General features: G+C 44.5%; 1 protein-coding gene across 1 annotated transcript; it reads left to right on the forward strand.

The window, feature by feature from the left end:
- The first annotated feature begins 356 nt into the window (after positions 1 to 356).
- On the forward strand, positions 357 to 17,347 carry Fuca2 (alpha-L-fucosidase 2). Its single transcript, XM_021221466.2, has 8 exons — positions 357 to 702; positions 2,208 to 2,395; positions 6,559 to 6,898; positions 7,740 to 7,950; positions 8,244 to 8,434; positions 13,912 to 14,020; positions 15,979 to 16,146; positions 16,435 to 17,347. The coding sequence occupies exons 1-7, from the start codon at positions 518 to 520 to the stop codon at positions 16,117 to 16,119; spliced, it is 1,365 nt and encodes a 454-aa protein (XP_021077125.1). The 5' UTR covers positions 357 to 517; the 3' UTR covers positions 16,120 to 16,146; positions 16,435 to 17,347.
- The last annotated feature ends 5,808 nt before the right edge of the window (positions 17,348 to 23,155 follow it).

The raw sequence follows: 23,155 nt of genomic DNA on the forward strand, positions 1-23,155 counted from the left end.
ACGGTAGGGCATACAGCTCTGACACATACAGCCACCAGGGCCGGGCGGTCGGGGTGACCTCTTGAGAGGTTTCTGTTAGGAATCCCCGGGGAGGGAGGTCGAAGGCGTGGGTCAAAGATCACCCTTAAGTTTTTTTTTGTCTCACAGCTGACAAACCGGTCGTCTTGGCTAAGTAGATTAGATCTGACTGGGAAACAGAGCCAAGGGCTGTTAAAAATGCGGAGGCTGAGCAGAAACTGCCTTCCTTGGTGGTGCACCAGAGTAAAGCGACCTTCTTGGGGTCCTTAAGCAATCAGAGCTCATTGGAGCTCCCAGCCACTCCCTACTCCGGACAGCAGTGATCATCTGACCAAGCCGGTCTGGGTCAGGTGACAGGAGCAGGGCACACTTAGCAGAAGCCGGAAGGAAGGCCAGCGCTAGGCAGCTTCTGCAGGCTGACAGAAAAGGTTCCCAGCTTCCCTGGTGACTTGCGGTTCCCCAAGGACCCCAGGCTGGCGCGCATGCGCCTGGGCTCCTGATGCTTCTGCCGCTGCTGTTGCTGCTCCTGAGGCCCTGCGGGGTCACGAGAGCCCTTAGCTATGACCCCACTTGGGAATCTCTGGACAGACGCCCGCTGCCAGCCTGGTTCGACCAGGCCAAGTTCGGCATCTTCATCCACTGGGGAGTGTTCTCCGTGCCCAGCTTTGGTAGTGAATGGTTCTGGTAAGTGCACACCTTTGCACAATGCGCGCGCGCACACACACATATGCTGGGCTTTGTGTTACCCCTGACAGTGGCAGTCTCTCATCGGAGGAGTTCTTAGGCACTCTGCAGGTGGGCCTCCCTATAGCAGTGGCAATGCCTGCATGATTAAGGGAGTACCAGTCCCAGAATTTGAAGAATTCTCAAAGGGGCTGGTGAAATTTCTCACTGGTTAAGGGCCCATACTGCTTGTGATTTGTATATGCTCGGCCCAGGGAGTGGCACTATTAGAAGGTGTGGGTGTGTTAGAATAGGTGTGTCACTGTGGGTGTGGGCTTTAAGACCCTCACCCTAGCTACTTGGAAGCCAGTATCCTGCTAACAGCCTTCAGATGAAGATGTAGAACTCTCAGCTCCTTCTCCAACCACATGCCTGCCTGGATGCTGCCGTGCTTTCTACCTTGATGGTAATGGACTGAACCTCAGAACCTATAAGCCAGCCCCAANTAAATGTTATCCTTGTAAGAGTTGCCTTGGTCATGATGTCTGTTCACAGCAGTAAGGCTCTTAAAGTAAGACACTGTTTCTTGTAGAGGACCTTAGTCTAACTCCTAACACCCGCCCTGGGAGACTCACAACCATCTGGTCATTCTGGTCCCAGGGGAAGTTCATGCTCCTAAACTCCTCCCTCACATGCACACACCTACACACAGACACACGTGTAATTAAAAAGAAAATAAGAAATTTTAAAATAAATGCTTCCTGGTTCAGCTAGGACCTTAAGATCCTTGCAATACTAAAGCATCAAAAACCCAAAGCAAAGCTAAGGGACAGTAATAGAAGTGTATTACCCACATTATCTTCATAGTCACATGATGGTAGACAGGCAACATAAACTTGTTCACTCTTTAACTATCCCTAACCTGAAAGCCAGCTTCTCTCCACTGGGAGATCCCAGAATCTGTCTGATCTACCAGCCAGCATGGGCTGCGGTGAGGGATGTTTCTGAAGTATGCAAGTGACTTTGGGTCCCATAGAGGACAAGCTGCTTGCTGCCTGTGGGGGCTTTGAATCTCATCTCAGGCAGGCAAAGGCAGTGCCAACTGTGGGAACTGCTCAGCCCTTGGAAATGTTTCTTCCCTATCTACCCAAAATGTTTTCTGTTACTGAATAGACCCAATGCGTGCCTAGGTAGGTTGTCTTGTCTTGAAATCTTAGCCCCTTAAGTTCCACAGTGAGGCTAGTGTGTGAAGGCAGAGATGTTATCATAACTAAAAGTGAGGAATTAGGAGAATCAGTGGCCGGGTTACAGGAGGACTGCACAAAGGAAAAGACAGAGAATATGGCCAGAGATTCGGTTTGCACAAGCTGTCCTTAATGCAAAGCAACCCTGATAAAGAGAAGGAGAGAGAATGTCTCCATGTTGTGCATACCAGGCTAGGGGGCGGGTACTGGGTAAACCCAGGAATTGTCTCTTCAGGCATCTGTGTTTGTGTGGTCACGTGCTCTTTCTTTTTTCTGCCACAGGTGGTATTGGGAAAAGGAGAAGAGACCCCAGTTTGTGGACTTTATGAAAAATAATTATCCTCCTGGTTTTAAGTATGAAGACTTTGTAGTGCTGTTTACAGCCAAGTATTTTAATGCAAGCCAGTGGGCAGATATTCTCCAGGTCTCTGGTGCCAAGTATGTGGTCTTCACTTCTAAACATCACGAAGGCAAGTAGGGCACATATGATATATGCTGAAATTGGCTAGGGAATGTAAGGTCGTTCTTTTGGATGGAGACATTAAAGGAAGGCCATCCTGTGAAACCAGGTTTCTCAGAATAGCCATAGGTGGGTATTGATGATTGCTTCCACTTTAAGGACCATGGGTTCCACTGAAGTTGGAAAGCATTATGGATCCAGACAGCTAGGACCACAGAATGAGAGGAACAGTGGACATGATTTTTATGTACACATTTAACCATTTATGGTGGTTTGAATATGCTTAGCACCATGGGAAGAGGCACTATTAGTGGTGTGGACTCTGGAGGAAGTGTATTCCTGTTGGGATTTGAGATCATATGCCCAGTGCAGAGGAGTCCCATCCTGACTGCCTTTGGATGAAGATGTAGAACTCTGGACTCCTCCAGCCCCAGGTCTGCCTGGAGATTGCCATGCTTCCTGTCATGATGATAATGGACGGAACCTCTGAACCTGTAAGTCAGCCCCAATGAAATGTTTTAAGACTTGTCTTGGTCATGGTGTCTCTTCATAGCAATGAAACCCCAACTTAGACATCATTTAAATAAATAACTAGATTTATGTAAAGCTGGTTGAAGAGAATGAGTATAGTGAGTGAGTGTGTGTATACATACATACATGTATTACATAGTGAGTATAGTATAGTATAGTATAGTTGCACTTTCCTTTCTGTCCATCTGTTCTTTCTTCCTCTTTCTCTTTCTCTTTCTCTTTCTCTTTCTCTTCCTCTTCCTCTTCCCCTCCTTTTCTTTTCTTTTCCTTCCTTCCTTTCTTTCTTTCTTTCTTTCCTTCCTTCCTTCTTTCTTTCTTTCTTTCTTTCTTTCTTTCTTTCTTTCTTTCTTTCTTTCTTTCTTTCTTTCTTTCTCTGTGTGTTGTTGTTGCTTTGAGACAGGGCTTCTCTATGTAGCCCTGGCAGTCCTGGAGTTTACTCTGTGGACCAGGCTAGCCTTGAACTCAGCGATTCCCCTTCTTCTGCCTCCTGAGTGCTGGATTCAAGGTGTGCGCCACCACTCTTGGGCTCTCCTTCTGTTCTTTAATGCATTCTTTAAAATCATCATGGCATATACGCTCATGCTGCCTTAATCTCAACTCTCACAGTTGGCTGTGCTTTGCGCATGACTTTTAGATATGCAAGTAGTGGGTAAGTTGCTACTGATGAGAGAAGACAGAGGCCCCAAGGGAAAAGAGTTAGAGATTTACAATAATGCCCAGAAACATCAAAAGAACTTAAGGTAGCACAAAAATCCTTCATTAGTAGGGTGTTCTACTATAGGCACCGAGTGTCCATAAGACCAGAAAGCTCTGGCTAATGTTACCTCAGATTAATGTTAACGTAGTAGGTAGTTTCCTTTACATGGTCTTCTTTATCTTGAAAAGTTGCCTTATATTCTGCAGGAGTGGGAAGGAGGCAGGAGAGGTGAACTCAAACCAAAACTCTGCAGTTCACCTTAAATATTTTCCCCTTTGGCCACAGTCCCGATAGCTGCACAATTTCCTCTTCTAAATGTTTCCCCTGATGGGAATGTGTCGGATCCCTGCTGTCTAGGAACTTTCCCAACCTCTCGAACCCAAAGTGAGTTGACAAAAAAAGAAAGCCCAAATACCTTTAGCCCAGTGGTTTCCCCTCCCTAATGCTCTGACCCTCTAAGACACTTCCTCCTTTCGTGGAGACCTTCAACCATAGAGTTATTTTCCTTGTTACTTTGTAATAGTCGTTTTGCTACTGTTATACCTGATCAGCAACACCTGTGAAAGGGTCAGGTTGGGAACCATTGCTCTGAGGACAGAGGATGGAGCTAGGATGTGTTCCTCTTCAAGGACCTGCGCTGCCAAATGTTTACACTGCTTTCAGAAAATGTACGGCTGACTGCAGCTCGGGGGTTGGGGGTCGAAAGGTGGGTGGAGCATCACCGAGTGCTCCCTGAGGGTGATACACTGAGGTGAAGAGCCAAGTAGCATAACTGTACTGCCCTATTGGCTGAACAATTTTGAGGCCGAGACAGGTCTTAAATATTCACACTGCCTTCAAGCTTCGAACAGGCTTCCTTAGCGAAGGTGTGAAATGTCTGAGGAACTTCTCACAATGAATTTAAAGAGCGGGTCAGTGCTCTCTGGCTCATCCTGACATGAGAGTGGAGTGAGCAACTGTGGTGTCTGGCAAACATCAAGGTGCTTGAAGGAAAAATGAACCAGTGACAGTTCTTAATGACCCAAGGCACAAGCTGAAATTTCTGTGGATTTTATACTAGTTCTTCAGCCTCTTAGTTATATATGTCTTCTAACATTTTAAATAGAATGATGAGCAACCCAAGAGCCAATTCCTGTTGAAATACAAATTATTTCAAAGTCCTTGTGTAATGCTCTGTGCTACTTGCTTTACACTTTCAGCTGTTAGGATGGTCAATATTGGGGGACTTTTTTTTTTAAGGTACTTTCTTTATTTACATCTCAAATGCTATCCCGAAGTCCCCTATACCTTCCCCCCACCCTGCTCCCCTACCCACCCACTCCCACTTCTTGGCCCTAGTGTTCCCCAGTACTGGGACATATAAAGTTTGCAATACCTAGGGGCCTCTCTTCCCAATGATAGCCGACTGGGCCATCTTCTGCTACATATGCAGCTAGAGACACGAGCTCTGGGGGTACTGGTTAGTTCATATTGTTGTTCCACCTATAGCGTTGCAGAAACTTAGAATACCCAAGATACAATTTGCAAAACACAAGAAAACCAAGAAGAAGGAAGACCAACATGTGGATACTTCATTCCTCCTTAGAATACGGAACAAAATGCCCATGAAAAGAGTTACAGAGACAAAGTTTGGAGCTAAGACCAAAGGATGGACTTTCCAGAGACTGCCCCACCAGGGGATCCATCCCATCATCAGCCACCAAACCCAGACACTATTGCATATGCCAGCAAGATTTTGCTGAAGGGACCCTGATATAACTGTCTTGTATGAGGCTATGCCAGTGCCTGGCAAATACAGAAATATTGGGGGACTTTAAAGAGTAAAATCCATGCCGGGCGTGGTGGTGCACACCTTTGATCCCAGCACTTGGGAGGCAGAGGCAGGCGGATTTCTGAGTTCGAGGCCAGCCTGGTCTACAGAGTGAGTTCCAGGACAGCCAGGGCTATACAGAGAAACCCTGTCTCGAAAAACCAAAAAAAAAAAAAAAAAAGAGTAAAATCCATGTTTAGAATAAGATGGGTGTCTTAGTTAGGATTTCCCAGCTGCAAAGAGACACCATGACCAAGGCAATTCTTATAAAGGAAAACATTTAATCAGGGCTGGCTTACAGTTTCAGAGGTTCAGCCCATTATCATCACGGCAGGAGACATGGCAGCATGCAGGCAGACATGATGCCAAAGAAGTGGAGCGTTCTGCATCTTGATCTGAAGGCAGCCAGAAGTAGACTGTCTTCTGCATGCAGCCAGGAGGAGGTTCTGATTCCACACTGTGTGGCGTTTCAGCACAGGAGACCTCAAAGCCCTCCCCCACAGGGATGCCCTTTCTCCATCAAGGCTACAGCTATTCCAACAAAGCCACCCTCTTATAGTGCCACTTCCCATGGGCCGAGCATATTGAAATCACCATAATGAGGGAGGTTAAAAAAAAAAAGTACTCCCTTCATTTAAATTAATTATCAAGCCACAGAAATTTACTTCTTGTCCTCGTGAATATTCTGAGAATCACCTTGTAATGAAACCCATCCAAGCAATAGACTTCACCCATTGGTCCAGAAGACACATGTGAATCCCACAAATAAGTGGAGATCACTGCTCAGTGTGATAGGTGTGGGAGGGGCGCTTCTCTGACAGACGTCTATTGTTGATTGTCTATTTTGCTTTAGATGCTAAGCTAGCAATCAGCTGGTGGGTGTAGCCAGACACACGGCAGACACCAGGACACTAAGGAGTGTACATCTCTTACAGTCATCCTGAGAATTTGAAAACCCCCAGGTCTCGCATTAATGATATTTTCATTTGTTGGTCCAGATGCGTGCAAGCCAGAACGCAAAGCGGGCCAAGAAACAGTTGTTTGGGGAGGCGGCGAATTGTGGGCTCGTTCTGAATTGTTTTGGTGTTCTCTTGGGTCGAGGTGGTAACGAGGGTTGTCTGCCATCCTTTTCCAGGCTTTACCATGTGGGGCTCAGACCGTTCCTGGAACTGGAATGCCGTCGATGTGGGGCCAAAGAGGGACATTGTCAAGGAGCTCGAGGTGGCTGTGAGGACGAAGACTGACTTACGCTTTGGTCTGTACTATTCTCTTTTTGAATGGTTCCATCCACTCTTTCTGGAAGATCAATCCAGCTTATTCCAAAAGCAGCAATTTCCCATCTCGAAGACGTTGCCTGAGCTCTATGAGTTGGTGAGCAGATACCAGCCTGACGTCCTGTGGTCAGACGGAGATGGGCACGCACCAGATCACTACTGGAACAGCACTGGCTTCTTAGCCTGGCTGTATAATGAAAGGTCTGTATACTTTGATGCACCTGGACTAGTCTGAAACACTCCTACTGTGTATGTACAGTAGCATTTACATCCCTGTGGTTTCGTGCTCACTTGTGCCATGGCAGGACCAAATCGTTATAAGCCATGCATATTAGCTTGGTCGGTATTTAGTAAAAATGATCAGAAATATGTCAAATACTGCCAAACTGATTGTGTAATCAATTTAACAATCCCAGGATCGAGACATGACTGGGACCATTTTTAATATGTGAGTCAAAACTGCCCCTGTACGTGGATTCCCCTTCTCTCTACTTGAGCCACCAGACATAAGAAATTGGGGAGTGTATTTTGCATGATGACAACACTCAATGTTTTCAGAGATTTTCCGGTAGGAGACAACAGTCATATGACGAGGACCTAAACCAATAGTGAAGGGATTCACTCTTCAGAGAGGTTGAGGAATTTGCTCTAGGCCTAGAATTTGGAATGTGAGTTCAGACTCCAGTCATCACAAATCTATTTGGCTTTAGAAACAAAGGCTTTCTGCTTTCTTTCTTTTTTTTTTTTTTTTTTAAAGATTTATTTATTTATTTATTATATGTAAGTATATTGCAGTTGTCTTCAGACACGCCAGAAGAAGGTGTCAGATCTCATTACAGATGGTTGTGAGCCACCATGTGGTTGCTGGAATTTGAACTCTGGACCTTTGTAAGAGCAGTCAGTGCTCTTAACCACTGAGCCATCTCACCAGCCCCGCTTTCTGCTTTCTTAGAGTCAGGAGTAGGTGGATCTGTTTGTGGTGTCCTTGCCCTCTGTCTCAAGAAGGCTTTCTCTTAAAAGGAAACTGTCCTTCTCATTTCAGCCCAGTTCGGGACACAGTAGTCACCAATGATCGCTGGGGAGTCGATTCTATCTGCAAACATGGTGGCTTCTATACTTGCAGTGACCGTTACAATCCTGGATATCTCTTGCCACACAAATGGGAAAACTGCATGACAATAGATAAGTTCTCCTGGGGCTACAGGCGGGAAGCTGAAATCAGTGATTATCTTACAATTGAAGAGTTGGTGAAGGTACAGTAAAATATGTTGTGGGACTATTTTTCTGGAATATTCTTATAATGAGAGGGTTACAGGATTTTTTTCCCCTTACAGTTGGGATTGTGTAGTGCCACAGTCTCAAGACACTACCTTCTGTGGGTTTTTTACTATGAAATTTTATGTATGTACGTGTATATATAATGTATTATATATGTGTAACATATATATATATATTTATATATTGGTTAACATTTTTCTATTTCAAAACTATTCTTTTTCTCTATTTCAAATTGTATTTATTTTTTTAATTATTATTTTTTTTTTAGCAACTTGTGGAAACAGTCGCATGTGGTGGAAATCTTTTGATGAATATTGGTCCTACAGGAGATGGCACCATTCCTGTCATTTTTGAGGAGCGTTTAAGGCAAATGGGAACCTGGCTGAAGGTCAACGGGGAAGCTATTTATGAAACACACACTTGGCGGTCTCAGAATGACACTGTCACTCCGGAAGTGTGGTATGTTTTCCTGGTTAGGAAGCACTGTTTGGGAGAGGAAAGCACTCAGTATATATACAGAGAGAGCAGGATAAAAAGAGGGACTGGATTATTGCTGCGTGACCGCATGTGTTCCAACTTGACTCAAATACAAAGAGAAGGAATAAGAATTGGCATGTTATTGAACATAATGTTTATCAAATTCTGCTTAAATAGTGCCTAGATATCCCCTATGGGCACTATTTAGCTAAACTGCCTGTTACGAAATTGAAAGGCATTTAGATAACTGAAGATTATCAAGTACTTACTGTAGAATGAACTAGTGTTTCGACACTAGTAAATATCCTAGTCTTGGCGATATCATATTCCACCAAATTGGCAAGCAAGAGGTCCTTAAGGGCAGAGTAAACAGTAAATAAGCTAGCCAATAGGAGATTCTGAGAAAATGGTAAAATAAAAGTACTGTCCGCTCCTGCAGAGCCATAGACTGTGATGGAAAGATTTGCATGATGGTGGAGAAACACCAGAAACGACACTTAATGTCACATTAAGGAACTGCAGGTGAAATGCAAATAAAAACCACAGCCAGTAGTCATCTCATGTCCTTTAGAACAACTACCCTTTAAAAAAGGGCAGCTGATGATGATCTTGGAGAGATTGGAATTTCTATCCACTCCAGCGTAATGTGAATCCGAAATCTCAGCAGCTGTGCCGGACAGTGTGCCAGTCCCTCAAAACCTTAAAACAGAATTGTCCCGCCTCCCAGCCATTCCACCTCCGAGGATATATGCGTAAGAATGATACCAGAAGCACTATATCCCCAGACACTTAAAGTGTAGAGCAATGGAGTCCACTTACAGAGAGTTAAGCTTAAGCCGTGTGCAGACATCATCCCTCTAAACTATTTGGTCTACTTCCCTTTCAATAACCTTGAGATATAACTTGCCATGTTCTGCCTGGGTCTGTCTTACTCCAGGTGACCACCAGTTCTCATGATCTCTTACCCCATGACATCTCTCCCTTTCTCCTTCTCTGCCCTCCACGTGGTCTCTTCTCAGACCCCCGGCCCCAGGCCCTGCCTTCTGCCCAGCTACAGGCAGTATGACAAGGATTTCCTTGTCCCTGAGGTAACCAGATCTTGGGGTCCAATATTTAGCATTACAGTACATAGCAACAGAACAAAGCTCAACAAGAAGGAAACGCTACAACACAGATCAAATTTTCGGGAATTCATTTGAAGTGAAATGACTTAGTCACAAAGAGACAAATATTGATGAGGTACCTAGAGTAGTCAAAAATCATACAGACAGGAGCAAGGTGGGCAGGGGGGAGAGAATGGGACTTGATTACGGGGTGTAGTGATCTGTCACTACAATGAAGTCCTCATGTGTCCCCTTACTCCTTCCCTTTCATACACTGACTTGTAGGAGACTGCCACAGCTAAGTGTGGCTACACCAGCTGTCACATATATACAATGTCCAGTTAGCTCATAGTTGGCTTTAATCCCGCCCGTGTTTTCTCCTCCACATCCCAAGTCCTCCAGGCAAGGAGTAGCCTTTCTATTTCCTCATCTCCAATCTCCTTCTTTCCTAGTTCCTTTCCCGTCCGCCCGCACAGAGGCAATGTGATTTATTTTATCTTTAAAAGTTCCTCCTTAGCCAGGTGGTGGTGGTGGCGGCACGCGCACACCTTTAATCCTAGCACTTGGGAGGCAGAGGCAGGCAGATTTCTGAGTTTGAGGCCATCCTGGTCTACAAAGTGAGTTCCAGGACAGCCAGGGCTACACAGAGAAACCCTGTCAAAAAAAAAAAACAAAAAACAAAAAACAAAAAAACAAAAAACAAAAAACAAAAACAAAGAAAAAAAACGAAAAACAAAACAAAACAAAAACCATAAAAAAAAAAGTTCCTCCTTGTCTCCACCCAGCTTTCCATTCTCTCCCTTTATTCATAATACAATGTCTTGCAGAACAATTTGTAATTGTTGTTTCTAGCTGAAGCATTCTTTATCTCTAGAACGCACTCGGTTCAGGTTTCTATCCCACCCCTCCGCAAATTGCCTTTTTCAAGACCCACCGTGGCTTTTCCCTTGCAGCCCCAGGAGTTGGTGCCAGGTTTCCTGTTTTCTGAACCCACTGGCAACATTGGCCTCAGATGATCGCACTCTTTGGTGGCTCCTTGTTAGGCTGTACCTGATCCTTCCAGCCTCTCCTTTGGAGTGTCCAGCTTAATTCTCCACCTGAAATTTGGCGGTTTTTAATCTGCCTTTCTTCTGTAATCCGCAGCTGTCTTAGTTAGGGTTTCTATTGTGAAGAGACACCAGGACCATGGCGATTCTTATAAAAAGAAAACATTTAACTGGGGCTGGCTTACAGTTCAGAGGTTTAGTCCATTATCATCAAGGTGGGAAGCATGGTGGCGTGCAGTCAGACATGGTACTGAGAGTTCTACATCCGGCTTGGCAGGCAGCAGGAAGAAAGAGACTCTGGGCCTGGCTTAAGCTTTAGAAACCTCAAAGCTCCCCCCCCCCCCAGTGACACACTTTCTTCAACAAGGCCACACCTCCTAAGAGTACCCCCACATTCCACTCCCTGGCCACCACGGTCTTGTTGCCATATAAGCATGCAAAATTGCAGTCAGTCCAACTTCACTATCACAGTCTCAACAAAGTCCAAAGTCTCTTCTGAGATTCATGGCAATCTAACTGTAATCCCCTATAGTAAGTTCGAAATAAAAAAGCAGATCACATACTTACAACGAAAGATGGTGCAGTATTTACAGTACCATTCCAGATGGAAGGAAAGTGAGTAAATACTGGGCCGAAGCAAGACCAAAAGCCAGCAGGGCAAACTCCGAACTGCATCTCCATGTCTGATACTGGCACTCTAACAGTCTCCGATTCTTCTCAGCTTTGTTGACCGCATCACACTTCTTTCTCTTGGCTGTCCCTAACCTGTGTTGGCAGCTTTTCTCCACCACTCTGGCATTTCCAACGTCGCCGAGTCTCTAAGGCTTCACCTTCACAGCTTCACACGATGGCTTCTCTGGGCCTCCATGCAGGGCCACCCCTCCCACGTGCCTGGCCCCAGCAGCTTGCCTTAATCACAGAGGGAGATTCCATAACTTCCTTTTTTGCATCCTTGACTCTAAAGCCAGAACCCACCCTCCCCCCCCACCCCCNCCCCCACCCCCACCCCCAAAGCTGCCAAGTTCTGCTGCTGGCTAAGGCTGGACCATGGCCCCTTTGTTCAAGCGCATCTTCCCCAGCTTTCTGTTTTTTGATTGTTTCCTTCGCTGCCTAAGCTTGGCTGTCCTAGAACTCACTCTGTAGACCATGCTGACCTTGAACTCCGGAATCCACTGCTTTTCTAATCTAAAGTCCCAAAGTCCACATTCTTCCAAACAAAAGCATGGTCCGGCCTATCATAGCAAAACTCCAGTTCCAGGCTCCGACCTCTTATCTTAGTTCTTCCAAAAGGCCACACTTACCCCAACAAGGCCACACCTCCTAAGAATGCCCTTTGAACCTGTGGGAGCCATTTTTCACTCAAACTAGTCTAACAGTCAATTCATCATCGGATCTACTGTTTTGAGTTCTGAAATGTGTATAGACTCTGGCTGCCTCTCCTTTTCTGTGGTGGCTCCCATTGTCTCACCCCTGGATTATTTAGTGCCTTCTTGACTAATCCTATTTCTGGCCTGTTTGTGTTCTATTATTACTCCTTTGGGGATGGGATTTGGGGACTCTGAACACTCTTGCTGGTACAATATACACATATGCATAGCATGCATGAGTTCATCAGAGGGGCAACCTTGGGGTCGGTCTTCCGACCCCACCTTCCACCTTTCTCTTAGCTTCCCCTATTGTAGTGAAGCCTAGAGCTACACCCCGGAGGTCAGGCTAGCTGGCCCTGAGTTTCCAGGGGTTCATGTTGCATGGCGGAGATTAGAGGTGTACCACTGGGTTCAGATTTTGAAACACAGGCCCTCATACTTGTGAGACAAGCCCTTTAACTGGCTTGAGCCAGATCCCAGCCCTTATAATCTCAGGAGAGCAATCAAGAAAACTGTTGATTTATTTATGTTGTCAGCATGTCTTGACATAACCCAGGCTGATGTCATGCCTGGCTTAGGGGACTCCTGTACACAAAATTCTTCCAAGACGTCCAGTCTCAAGGGAAAAGTGAGGCCTCTCGGGGGTCTTGGCTTTAGGAAATCTGGTCCTCGCTTGTTCTGATCCCCTTGGCTCGCTCTCTCCCTGCTCCCCAACTCTCCTGCTGCTGTGTCTGCAGGCCACTGTGGCTTCTGTCCCTGTGTCTCAGCCTGGAAGGCTTTCTTTCCCACATGCTCACAGAGCATCCTGTTCCGCGGGTTTCAGGGCTGCCTTCTGAGAGATGGTCTCTACCTCTTCTGCTCAGTGGTCGGCCCGAGGCCTATCCCTTCTCACCTTGGCAGGCCTCGTTCTTCTGCATGTTTTTGTCTTCTCCGTGGAGTCTTAGCTGCCCTGGGACTCTCAGAGATCTGTCTGAGCCCTGGGATTAGAGCCATGTGCTTCCGTGCTTAGGACTTCACAGACATTCATTTGCTCATTCTTGTTTATCCCACTGGGATGTGGGCGTGTGAGGTCAGAGACTGTTCATTGCTGTATCTCTAGCCTGACAACTTTATAGATTCCTATAGGTATTGTTGAGAAATGGAGTGAACAAGGAATGGTTGTCCCCATGTCCCCTTATGGGTTCCACTGTTCTCCTGTGTGCTGTGACTCGATTATCTTGGTAAAGAAGCTGTCTGATGTCCCAATCTTAAAACAAAACAAAACAAAAACAGTTGTTACAATTTTATGTTTCCTTTTCTTTCATACTGTGATTCAGAACTTACACCTCATTTGTGTGATTATCTACCTTTTCCGTTCTAGCTTTAGCCACATAGAAACAAGAATCATGTTTGGCTTTTTGTTGCATCTTGAAGAGTGAGCACTCTATCTATCTGTAAGTGGAAAGCCATGTAGCTCCCATTACCTTATTTCCACACTGGTCCCAGCTCCATGGGAGCAGTTTGAATAGAGATGTCAGCTCAAGAAGCCCCTCCCCAAACTTCCTTTTAGGCAGGTATGGCAGCCTCGAGGAGGCAAAGACACAGGGACCATCCTGAGTTCAAGGCTCATCTGAGTTACAGATTAAGGCTCTGGCACAAGACAGAGCAAAGAAAAAGAAAGAAAGAAAGAAAGAAAGAAAGAAAGAAAGAAAGAAAGAAAGAAAGAAAGAAAGAAAGAAAGAAAGAAAGAAAAAACCCAAATTGTTTTTAATATTGGAGGGCTGGAAAAGGGAAGCACTTTATATACCACGCAAGTGGGGGGAAGTGGCTCTTTCTTATTTTACTAGTGGTGACGTTGTCAAGGTTCTGTAAAATAATTCCAGACATGACCCATAAATACGGACAAACATGGGATGTAACTTGTTACTATGCTGAGGTTTTGTTTGTTTATTTTTTCTCACCAGGTACACATCTAAACCTGAGAAGAAATTAGTCTACGCTATTTTCCTTAAATGGCCCATCTCTGGAAAGCTGTTTCTTGGACAACCCATAGGTAGCCTGGGGGAAACAGAGGTAAGAATGAATTTTATCTTGACTGTTCCTTTAAATTGACGAGTAAAACATATTGGGGAGAACATGGCTTGTTCTAGGGGAAACTTTCACGAAACCTCATATACCTAAGAAAAATGTTACTTTAAAGTGACTTAAACAAAGCAAGGCCAGCAGCTATTTAGTCACAATGTTCTGAAATTCTAAGAAAACTGAACGTGTAAGCTATGATATCTCTACACATAATGATGTAAAATAAAATAGCATCATTCTTTATCGTTACTGTGCCATTTAACTTCACTCTATTCACTGAAAATGAGTTTTTCAAAGAGCACTAATTGCCTCCCTGTTTTAGTTAAAATTTTACTACTGTGTACAGACACTATGACCAAGTCAACTCCTATAAAAAACAACATTTAATCGGGGCTGGCTTACATGTTCTGAGGTTTAGTCCATTATCATCAAGGCATGGCAGTATCCAGGCAGGCATGGTACAGGAGGAGCTGAGAGTTCTACATCTTCATGGAAGGCTGCTAAGACAAGACTGGCTTCTGGGCAACTAGGACAAGCATCTTAAAACCCACACCCACAGTGACACACCTACTCCAACAAGGTCACACCTCCTAATAGTGCCACTCCCTAGGTCAAGCATATTCAAACAAACCATCACATTCCCCCAACATCACACCAAGAACACGTTGAATCCAAGAAAGACGTTACCATTCTTCTTTGATTATTTAAGGCTGTCATCAGACCCAATGGAGTGCCCTGTGATATATATCTTGGGCCCTTTTCTAGAAGTTGATAATGTCTTTGGAGTGAAATATCCTGTCGTTCTCCTTTTGTCTCTGTATTAGTCAGGGTTCTCTAGAGTCACAGAACTCATGGGTAGTCTCTATATAGTAAAGGAATTTGTTGATGACTTACAGTCTGCAGTCTTAACTCCCAACAGTGGTCACTAGCATCTGTGAATGGAAGTCCAAGGATCTAGCAGTTGAGTCCCACACGGCACAAGCAGGCGAAGGAGAGAGAGGGCCTTCCTTCTTCCAATATCCTTATGTATGTCTCCAGCAGAAGGTGTAGCCCAGATTAAAGGTGTGTTCCACCACACAGATGGCCTTGAACTCAGAGATCTCACTGTCTTAATCTTCTGAGTTTCATAGCCACGATGCCTCAAGATCTCCATGCCAAAATCCAGGTCAGAAACTTCTATCTCCCATCCTCCAAATTAGGATCACTGGTGAGCCTTCCAATTCTGGATTGTAGTCCAGATATAGTCAAGTTGACAACCAGGAATAGCCACTACAGTCTCCCTTTCACTTCTTAGTTCTAACACTGGAGGCTGACCAGGGTGAAAGATGGGTTTCAAATGCAGTGTTGAAGCACAGCCTCCAAACCTGGATACAGCAGTGTTTTTATTTTATTTTTTAAATCTATGTCTTGCTTGGCATTAACAAATACAATAATCACAATTCAGGACTTTGTTTTGTGTTTTTCCATGTGATAACGTATTACGGTTCAAATAACCCTAGAGTATGTCCAGAACTCACTTAATAGGAGCAAGACCAAGACTACAGGCCAATCATAGCTATCATTGGTTGAATTCATACACTACTGACCAGTGGGAATCACTGGAAAATCTGACAGTCATAGCTACCTGGGAGAAGGAAGGCGTTCTTCTGTGTGTAAGAACTGGGCAGGCCTGAATGGGCAGATTGCTCCCAGTTATTTCCCATCTCCCATCCTCTCTTTGAGCATCTCCCCGACTCTGGCACTCCATTTTTCCTTTCTCAATCTGTGAATGTTTGTGGATAATGTGGGAACAAGGGGAGTAAGATGTAAAATGGTGTGGGAGCGCTAAAGGTAAAAATGGAGCTTTTTTTTAAAGTACTTTTTTGGAAGCTCTGACTCCTTAGCAAGTGGACATCACAATGCTGTACTAGGGCACATTTGTACATTGTTGTCTCTGCTTCCGATTACAGGTAGAACTGCTGGGCCATGGACAGCCACTGACTTGGACATCTTCACAGCCCAGTGGCATTACGGTGGAGTTGCCTCTGCTCAGCGTACATCAGATGCCCTGTAATTGGGGATGGACTCTTGTACTAAGTAATGTGATTTAACCTGCCGCTGAAAGACCTACACTGCAGGTACCTCAAACCACAGGAAATGGCAGGGTTTTTTTGTTTCTTTGTTTTTCTTTTTGTTGTTGTTGTTGTTGTTGTTTTTAAGTAACACTAAAGAAATCAGGCTAAAAAAATGATACCAAAACTGAAGTCATTAGGCAATGCAGCTTCCCTGCTCCTTCTTCGTAAAACCGCTCATGTTACCATTTGACTATGCTTCCCTCCAAAGTCTCATCCTGCTGAATCTATTTCACATGTCGCTCACAGGTGGAAATTTTTTTCTTTTCTTTTTCTTTTTTTTTTTTTTTTCAGAGAAGCAAGAAACGCCAAATCCTCTATTGAAGCCTTAACTTAACTCCACGTGGCTGTACTGGAAACAGAGCTCTTGAAATGGTTAAGATTAACCCATCGTGGGGCTAGCCCTAATACCAGAGGGCTTGGTGTCTTATAAGGAAGAGGCAATAAAGATGCAGGAGCACAGGGGAAAGGCATGTAAAGGAGGCAGTTATCCCCAAGCCAAGGAGAAGACTACAGAAGAAACCGCATCTCTCTTAACACCCTCATCTTGAACTTCTATCCTCTAGGGCTGTGAGGAAATATAACTTCTTGTTGTTGAAGCCATCCAGGATGTCTTTGGTCGTCCCTATACCCCCCCATCATAAATCCTCATATATAATGCAAGACTGTATGTAATGAGTTTGATTAATGTGTCCAATGAGTTCCGTAATTATCTTTTCATTTTAAAGACTTCCCTCATATTCATAAAGCTTCTATTTGCTGTAGACATTTTTGAAACACAAGTCACCGCCTAGACCACTGCAACTATTTTATAACATTTTAGTATACATTCCTCCAATTTGGGGACAGAAAGAGGTGTGAGATCGGAGGGATGATATGAGGGCTAAAACTCAGGTTGCAAACCTAGCTGAAAATTGGGAAGGTGTCATTAGCTTCTTTTCTGTTCCTGTCATGAAACACACTGACCAAAACAATACACTGGAGGAAGAGTTTATCATGGCTTATAGTGTCAGGGCGTCATATGGGAGTCTGTTAGAGTATGAAGGTACAGCAGCAGGCGAGCACAGCAGCTGGAGACCACCACATCTTCAAGTGCTAGCATGCGGTAGAGAGTGAGTGAACTGGGTCGGGTGAGCACTGTACCTGTGGTTCTCAGGCTTCCTAATGCTGCGACCCTTTTTATAGTCCCTTAGGTTGTCGTGAACTGCCCCCCCCACAATTATTTTCGCGTGTGTAATTTTGCTACTGGTATGAATTGCAATGTAAATATTTTTGGAGATAGAGGTTTGCCAGAGGGGTCACGACCCTCAGGTTGAGAGCACCACGGCTCTAATCTGTCAATGCCTACTGGCCCTGTGGTATATACTTCCTCCAGGAAGGCTGTGTCACCCAACTCTTCCCAAATGGCGTCACCAACTGAAGACCAAGTGTTCAAATACCCGAATCTACGGAGGATTTTTCTCATCCAACCCCCCCTCCCCCATCCACCCACTCCCAACCCCCCACGTAAATAGCCTATTTAGATCTTTGTCTGCGTTTCTTTTCTGGTGCTGGGACAAAACACTGTGAGCAAGGGAACTTATAAGAGAGAGAGAGTTTAACTGGGCTTGTGGGTACAGAGGACTGGAGCCTATGGTGGCAGAGCGAAGGTGTGGGGAGTAGGCGGCTGATCAGCTGCTGAGAGCTCCATATGCAATAGACAGAGAAACACTAGATAGGCGACTTAACAAGCCTCCTCCAGCCTCCTCCTAATCTTTCCCACACTTCCATCAAATGAGAACCAAGTATGCAAACATATCAGCCTATGGGGGCCATGCTCAAACTACCACTGCGTTCCTGTAAAATCAGATAAAAATAATTGTAGCAGAACTCTCCCCTAATTAATTAAATAATAAAGATGATGAGAAGACAATCCCGGGGATAAGGAGCAGGTGGGCCTTCCAAGTAAGAGAGAGAGGAAGAGGGAGGAGGGTGCTCCCTTTTGGACAGCGAGGTGGGAACGAAAGCAGGCAAAACGTAGACCAGGGACCGACCGTTAGATCTGGTAGCAGAACCCACCAGAATCCGCCGCTGGAAGATTTCTAACATAGAATAGTGGAGGAGCTTAGGGTGATGGAGTCTGCACCCGACAGTTGTGTTCTCTGTTGATTCTAAACCAAGAGAGTCTGGTGTTTTCCATTTGCTGCGACTCAACTGAGTTCTAGGGGGAAAAGTACCTGCAGAGGAGCATGGGTTGGTGAGAGTGCGCCCCCAGCCAGCTTTGGGTATTTGGGTGTGTTGAGCAGTTTGGCATCACCTAGCCACAGGGGTAGGGTGACTGGGAACTGGAGCAAGCACACCTCGGGAAGTTGGGCGAACCACCACATGGGGATGGATAGCCACGGGGCAGGGAGACTGCCTCGGCCAGTGTAGCCCGTGATAGATGGATTGATTTTTAATTATTACACACAAAACATAATAGTGACTCTGATATACGTTTAAAGAAAAACGGATTAAAGAACTCATTCCCAAAAAGGTGTTCACAACATGGTCAGGTGTGATGACGCCCACCTATATTCCCAGACTAGAGAGAGGTTAACGCAAGAGGATCACAAGTTCAAGGCCAGCATGCACTACGTAGGCACACAGACCATCTCAAAAATATTTTTAAATGGTCATATATTTTTTGTTATATTATGTATTCAAATTCATTTTAAAAAAATCATTTAAGACCTGGCAGTGTTAGCACACGCCTTTAATCGAGGTGCTTAGGGGGCAGAGGCAGGCAGATCTCTTAAGTTCAAGGTCAGCCTGGTCAACAGAGCAAGTTCCAGGACAGCCAGGGCTACACAGAGAAACACCGTTTTGAAAAACCAAAACCAACCAACCAAACAAATAATAAATCTTTTGTAGAGAGTAAAACAAAATACCATTCACTATACTTATCTCCTGAAATTTATCTTTGAGGTTGACATCTTTTAAGACATCCATTGCTGAAGACCTTGCAACTATCAAGACTTGTTCTTCTTGAGACAAGACTCACTATGTTGTCCAGACTGGACTTAACATTTTTTGGATTCAAGCAATCTTACTGCCCCTGTCTTCAAGTAGCAGGGAATACAGATGTGCCCTGTCACACCTGGCTGATAGTACCAACTACTCAAAACTATGCCAAAATATTCATGGGGAAAATATTTGTTCCTCCTAAATCTCAATATTTTATTAGAGGGCCATTATGTAGGTTTAAATGATCAACTTGTACAACAAGAAAATACACACACGCACACAAATTCTTTTTACGTTTTTCTTTTCATTAATTTACTTATTTATTCACTTTACATCTGATCACAACCCTCCTCCCACTCGGGGCTCCCCCTCACATGGTCCCTCCCATCATTTCTCCTCCCATATCCTCTGAGAAGGGGGAGTCCCCTCTGGGTATCACCTCACCCTGGCACATCAAGTCACTGCAGGACTGGGCACATCCTCTCCCACTGAGACTAGACAAGGCAGTCCAGTTAGGGGAATGGGATCCTCGGGCAGGCAAACAGAGTCAGGGAGAGCCCCCTGCTGCAGTTGTTGGGGGACTTGCATGAAGACTAAGCTGTACAATCTATTATAAATGTGCGAGGGGGGTGGGGTGCGGTGGGCCTAGGTCCGGTCCATGCTTACGCTTTGATTGGAGGGAAAACACAAGATTTTAAAAAGGTACAAAGCCAAACATAAATTCAAAGCAGTGTTGTAAGAACCTTGACACAGATACTGAGTCATCTGTTTAAGAAAGTGTTTTTAAGAGAAAAGAAAACGTAAACTGCTTAAATTCTTTACTTGATAAGAGTTGAAAATAAAAGGAGAAGATAAGATGCCTAAAGCAAATTGTATACAGGGCTTACTGATGAGAAGCTGTATTTGTTACTGCCACATTGCCACATTACTGGGATTAAACACCGGACATAAAACAATGTAAGGATGCAGTTACCATGGTGAGAACCACACAGTTGGGGCGTGAGACAGCTGGTTACACTGGGTCTGCAAATGAGGCTGTGGGGAAATGAATGTTTGGCCAACACTTGTTGTTTTTCTGTACTCCTCCCCCCTTCCTTCTTTTCCAGTGAGATACAGACCATGGAATGATGTTACCTATCTAGTCTTTGTACTCAAGTTGAACAAAATGCCCTCACAGGTGTGTTCAGAGGCATTCCTGTAGGTGGGTCCAAACCCAGTTAGATTGACAAGGAAAATTAACCATCATAGTACTTCATAACTTGACACGCAAATAAATACATTTTTTTAACCCTAACGTGCTAGCCCTTGACCTCTGTTGTATGACAAAACTTGCCTTGCTACATATGTGCTAGACATGTCTACTAACCCCAGATGGGGAAATAAGTGTTGCAGCTCTGAGGGGCAAGGGTTCCCCAAATGGGAGCATTGCAGCTCCAAAAGGTATCCTGGCAGTCACTAGCCAAAGAATACCATGATGTCAACTGCACAAGAAACCTCACAGAAAACACTTATTGGAAAAGACACAAGGGGGTGGCTCCCTGTTTCAGCTAGAAACAGGGAACTAAGAAGGAATCTGGCTTATATAGGCTTTCTTGGGGGTAGAGTTTTCCAGGGTGGAGATTTCCAAGGTAGGGATTGGTGAGATTCCAATTCCTGAGCTTTGGGCAAAGCCTCACAATTGGTGGAGTTTCAAGTTCAGGAATTGATGGGGTTTTGAGCCCAGGGATTGGCAGGTTTTCAAGTTGCTTAAGTTTGAACCTTTACCCTACACTCATGGCAGGGCACAGTATGGATACTACCAAAGCCCAACTTGGTGAACTAGTGCGTTTTACTGGGATTATAGGACTGTGGGTGAGAAGTTACATACAGCAGCAGGAATGATTCAAGGACAGCTTCATCACCAAGGCCACCCCTAAGGGGACTCTAGCCCACTTGAGCATGTGGCTCCGGCAGGCATTGCCCTTCTCCCACATTCTCTCTGCCTTGCTAAAAAACAAAAAACAAAAAACAAGAACTTAGATTACATTCCTAAAGCTACACAAGATCTGTACCCTTATTGTCCACTTCTTCTTCCTGAGGCTATCAGGGTTCAGCTATCAAAGTACTTAAGTCCAGCAATCAAAAGCCCCCTTTGGCTCACCTAATTAATGTGCCCAGTTAAAACTAAATACCTCATTCTAACATCGGTCTCCCCTTTACCTTTATACACCATCAGAGAGATTTCTCTTTGGTATTGTAAAACTCTTGACCCTCTTGTCTGAAGCTGTAAACTCATTGTTCTCCTCTGGAAACTGAATTTTTGTTTATCATTCTGCTGAGTGTAATCTCTCAGAGCAGCAAGCAATGACCTGCCACAGACTAGCTGTTACAATGTCTTAAGATTTTCTTGGCCACACTTCATTACATTAATCCCACGGGGGGGGGGGGGAATAAGACTACTACAATTTTGGGCCATATTTGAAGCAAGCTTGATTTTATTGGTGTACCAAGAGCTTGCTAGCAACTGCCTCCTAAGTCCAATTAAAGAGAGCAGCCCTGAATCCATTTCTTGGGTTCCTTTTAAGGAGTAAAATCACAAATAATTGTAAGCAGGTTCACATAAGAGAGAAAATGGAACAATAAGGAAATACAGAAAAATGTCCAAAACCAACCAACCCCACCAGATGATTAGAGAGGGTCGGGAAGGGTCAGGGAGGGCCACAAAGGGTCAGGGAAGGTCAGGGAGGGTCAGGAAGGGCCAGGGAGGGTCAGGAAGGGTCTGGGAGGGTCAGGGAGGATCAGGGAGGAACAGGAAGGGCCAGGGTCTATAAAACAAGTCAAGGTCATAGGTTGGGGCAGGTCAGGCTCCAGGAAGACAGACTTAAAAACAGTAACTCAGCTCTTACAGTAAGTGGAAATTTATTTCAAACAATGCAGCATAATGACTCCTGCCTTCAAAATGGAGTTAGGCAGGTTCCTCAGTTCCTTTTTGATTTCGCTTCAGTCCTATTTTTCATGACCCAAGGAGAAAGCAGCTAAGGGTTGTTTTGTTTCCAATGCCTCTCCGTTCCCCCTGAAACCTTGTGAGTTGGGACTTCACTCTATTTGTCTTGGAATTCTACTTTTCTGAATTTCCACTAGATTGAGCCCTGCCTATGTATATTGTTATCTAGTGTTTCTTTAGCAGGAAGCTCCAGACTCTACCACATGCCCCGCACAAACCAGCTCTGAAGGTCTATGGACCACATGGTGTTTCTTGGTACACATTTTCCGTATGACTGACTTATTGCCTTGCTTTGACAAAATGCCTAAGGAAGGCAACTTAGGAAAGGGTCTATTTGGCTTACAATGAAAGTTCAGCACCTCATGGTGGGGAAGGCGTGTGGCCAAAAGCATGAAGCAGCTGGCCACATTGTCTGGAGACTGAAAGATGAATGCTTGTTTTCCAGGCATTGTATCATTTCTATTCAGTCTTGGATTCCAGCCCATGGAATGGAGCTATCCACATTCAGGGTGGATCTTCTCACTATAGCACTCAAGACCAAAGATGCATCTTGGCAATTGCAATCTAGCTGACAATGAAAATTAGCCACCACAGGAGCTTTGAGAGACGCACATTATAAGATGTACTGCCAATAACTAGACAACATAACAAAAATATATGAGGCATCTAAATTCAAATCTATTTAGGGTATATTTTGCTTCCATGTGAAATATACTATATTTGTGTCTATGAAGAGTATAAGGATTCAAAAATCACTAAAGCATATTATTAAGATCATCTGTGGTATGGAAGACAAGAATTATCAGGATTATTAAAATCAGTATCAGGTAACAGTTTTGGTCCTACAAATAATCTTTTCCTTAGAGTTGTCTTATTTGAATTTCAGTCAGTTTTTACACTTAATGTCTTAATATTGAAGGCAAACCAAACTAGATTACTTGGTTGAATAAAATAGACCCTGATGTTGACTTTCCCAGTCTAAATTTATGGTTTGTCTGTTTCTTATGAATGCCATCCAGAGGTGACAGGGCTGCTCTAAAGGTCAGC

Source organism: Mus pahari, chromosome 21 (assembly GCF_900095145.1).
Source record: "Mus pahari chromosome 21, PAHARI_EIJ_v1.1, whole genome shotgun sequence".
NCBI classification, from domain to species: domain Eukaryota; kingdom Metazoa; phylum Chordata; class Mammalia; order Rodentia; family Muridae; genus Mus; species Mus pahari.

Bases quoted from the DNA above. Each gene is read 5' to 3' on its own strand.
- Fuca2 (XM_021221466.2), top strand. From the start codon at position 518: ATGCTTCTGCCGCTGCTGTTGCTGCTCCTGAGGCCCTGCGGGGTCACG. The intron at 703-2,207 runs GTAAGTGCACAC...TTTCTGCCACAG, and splicing joins TTTGGTAGTGAATGGTTCTG to GTGGTATTGGGAAAAGGAGA. The intron at 6,899-7,739 runs GTCTGTATACTT...TTCTCATTTCAG, and splicing joins GCCTGGCTGTATAATGAAAG to CCCAGTTCGGGACACAGTAG.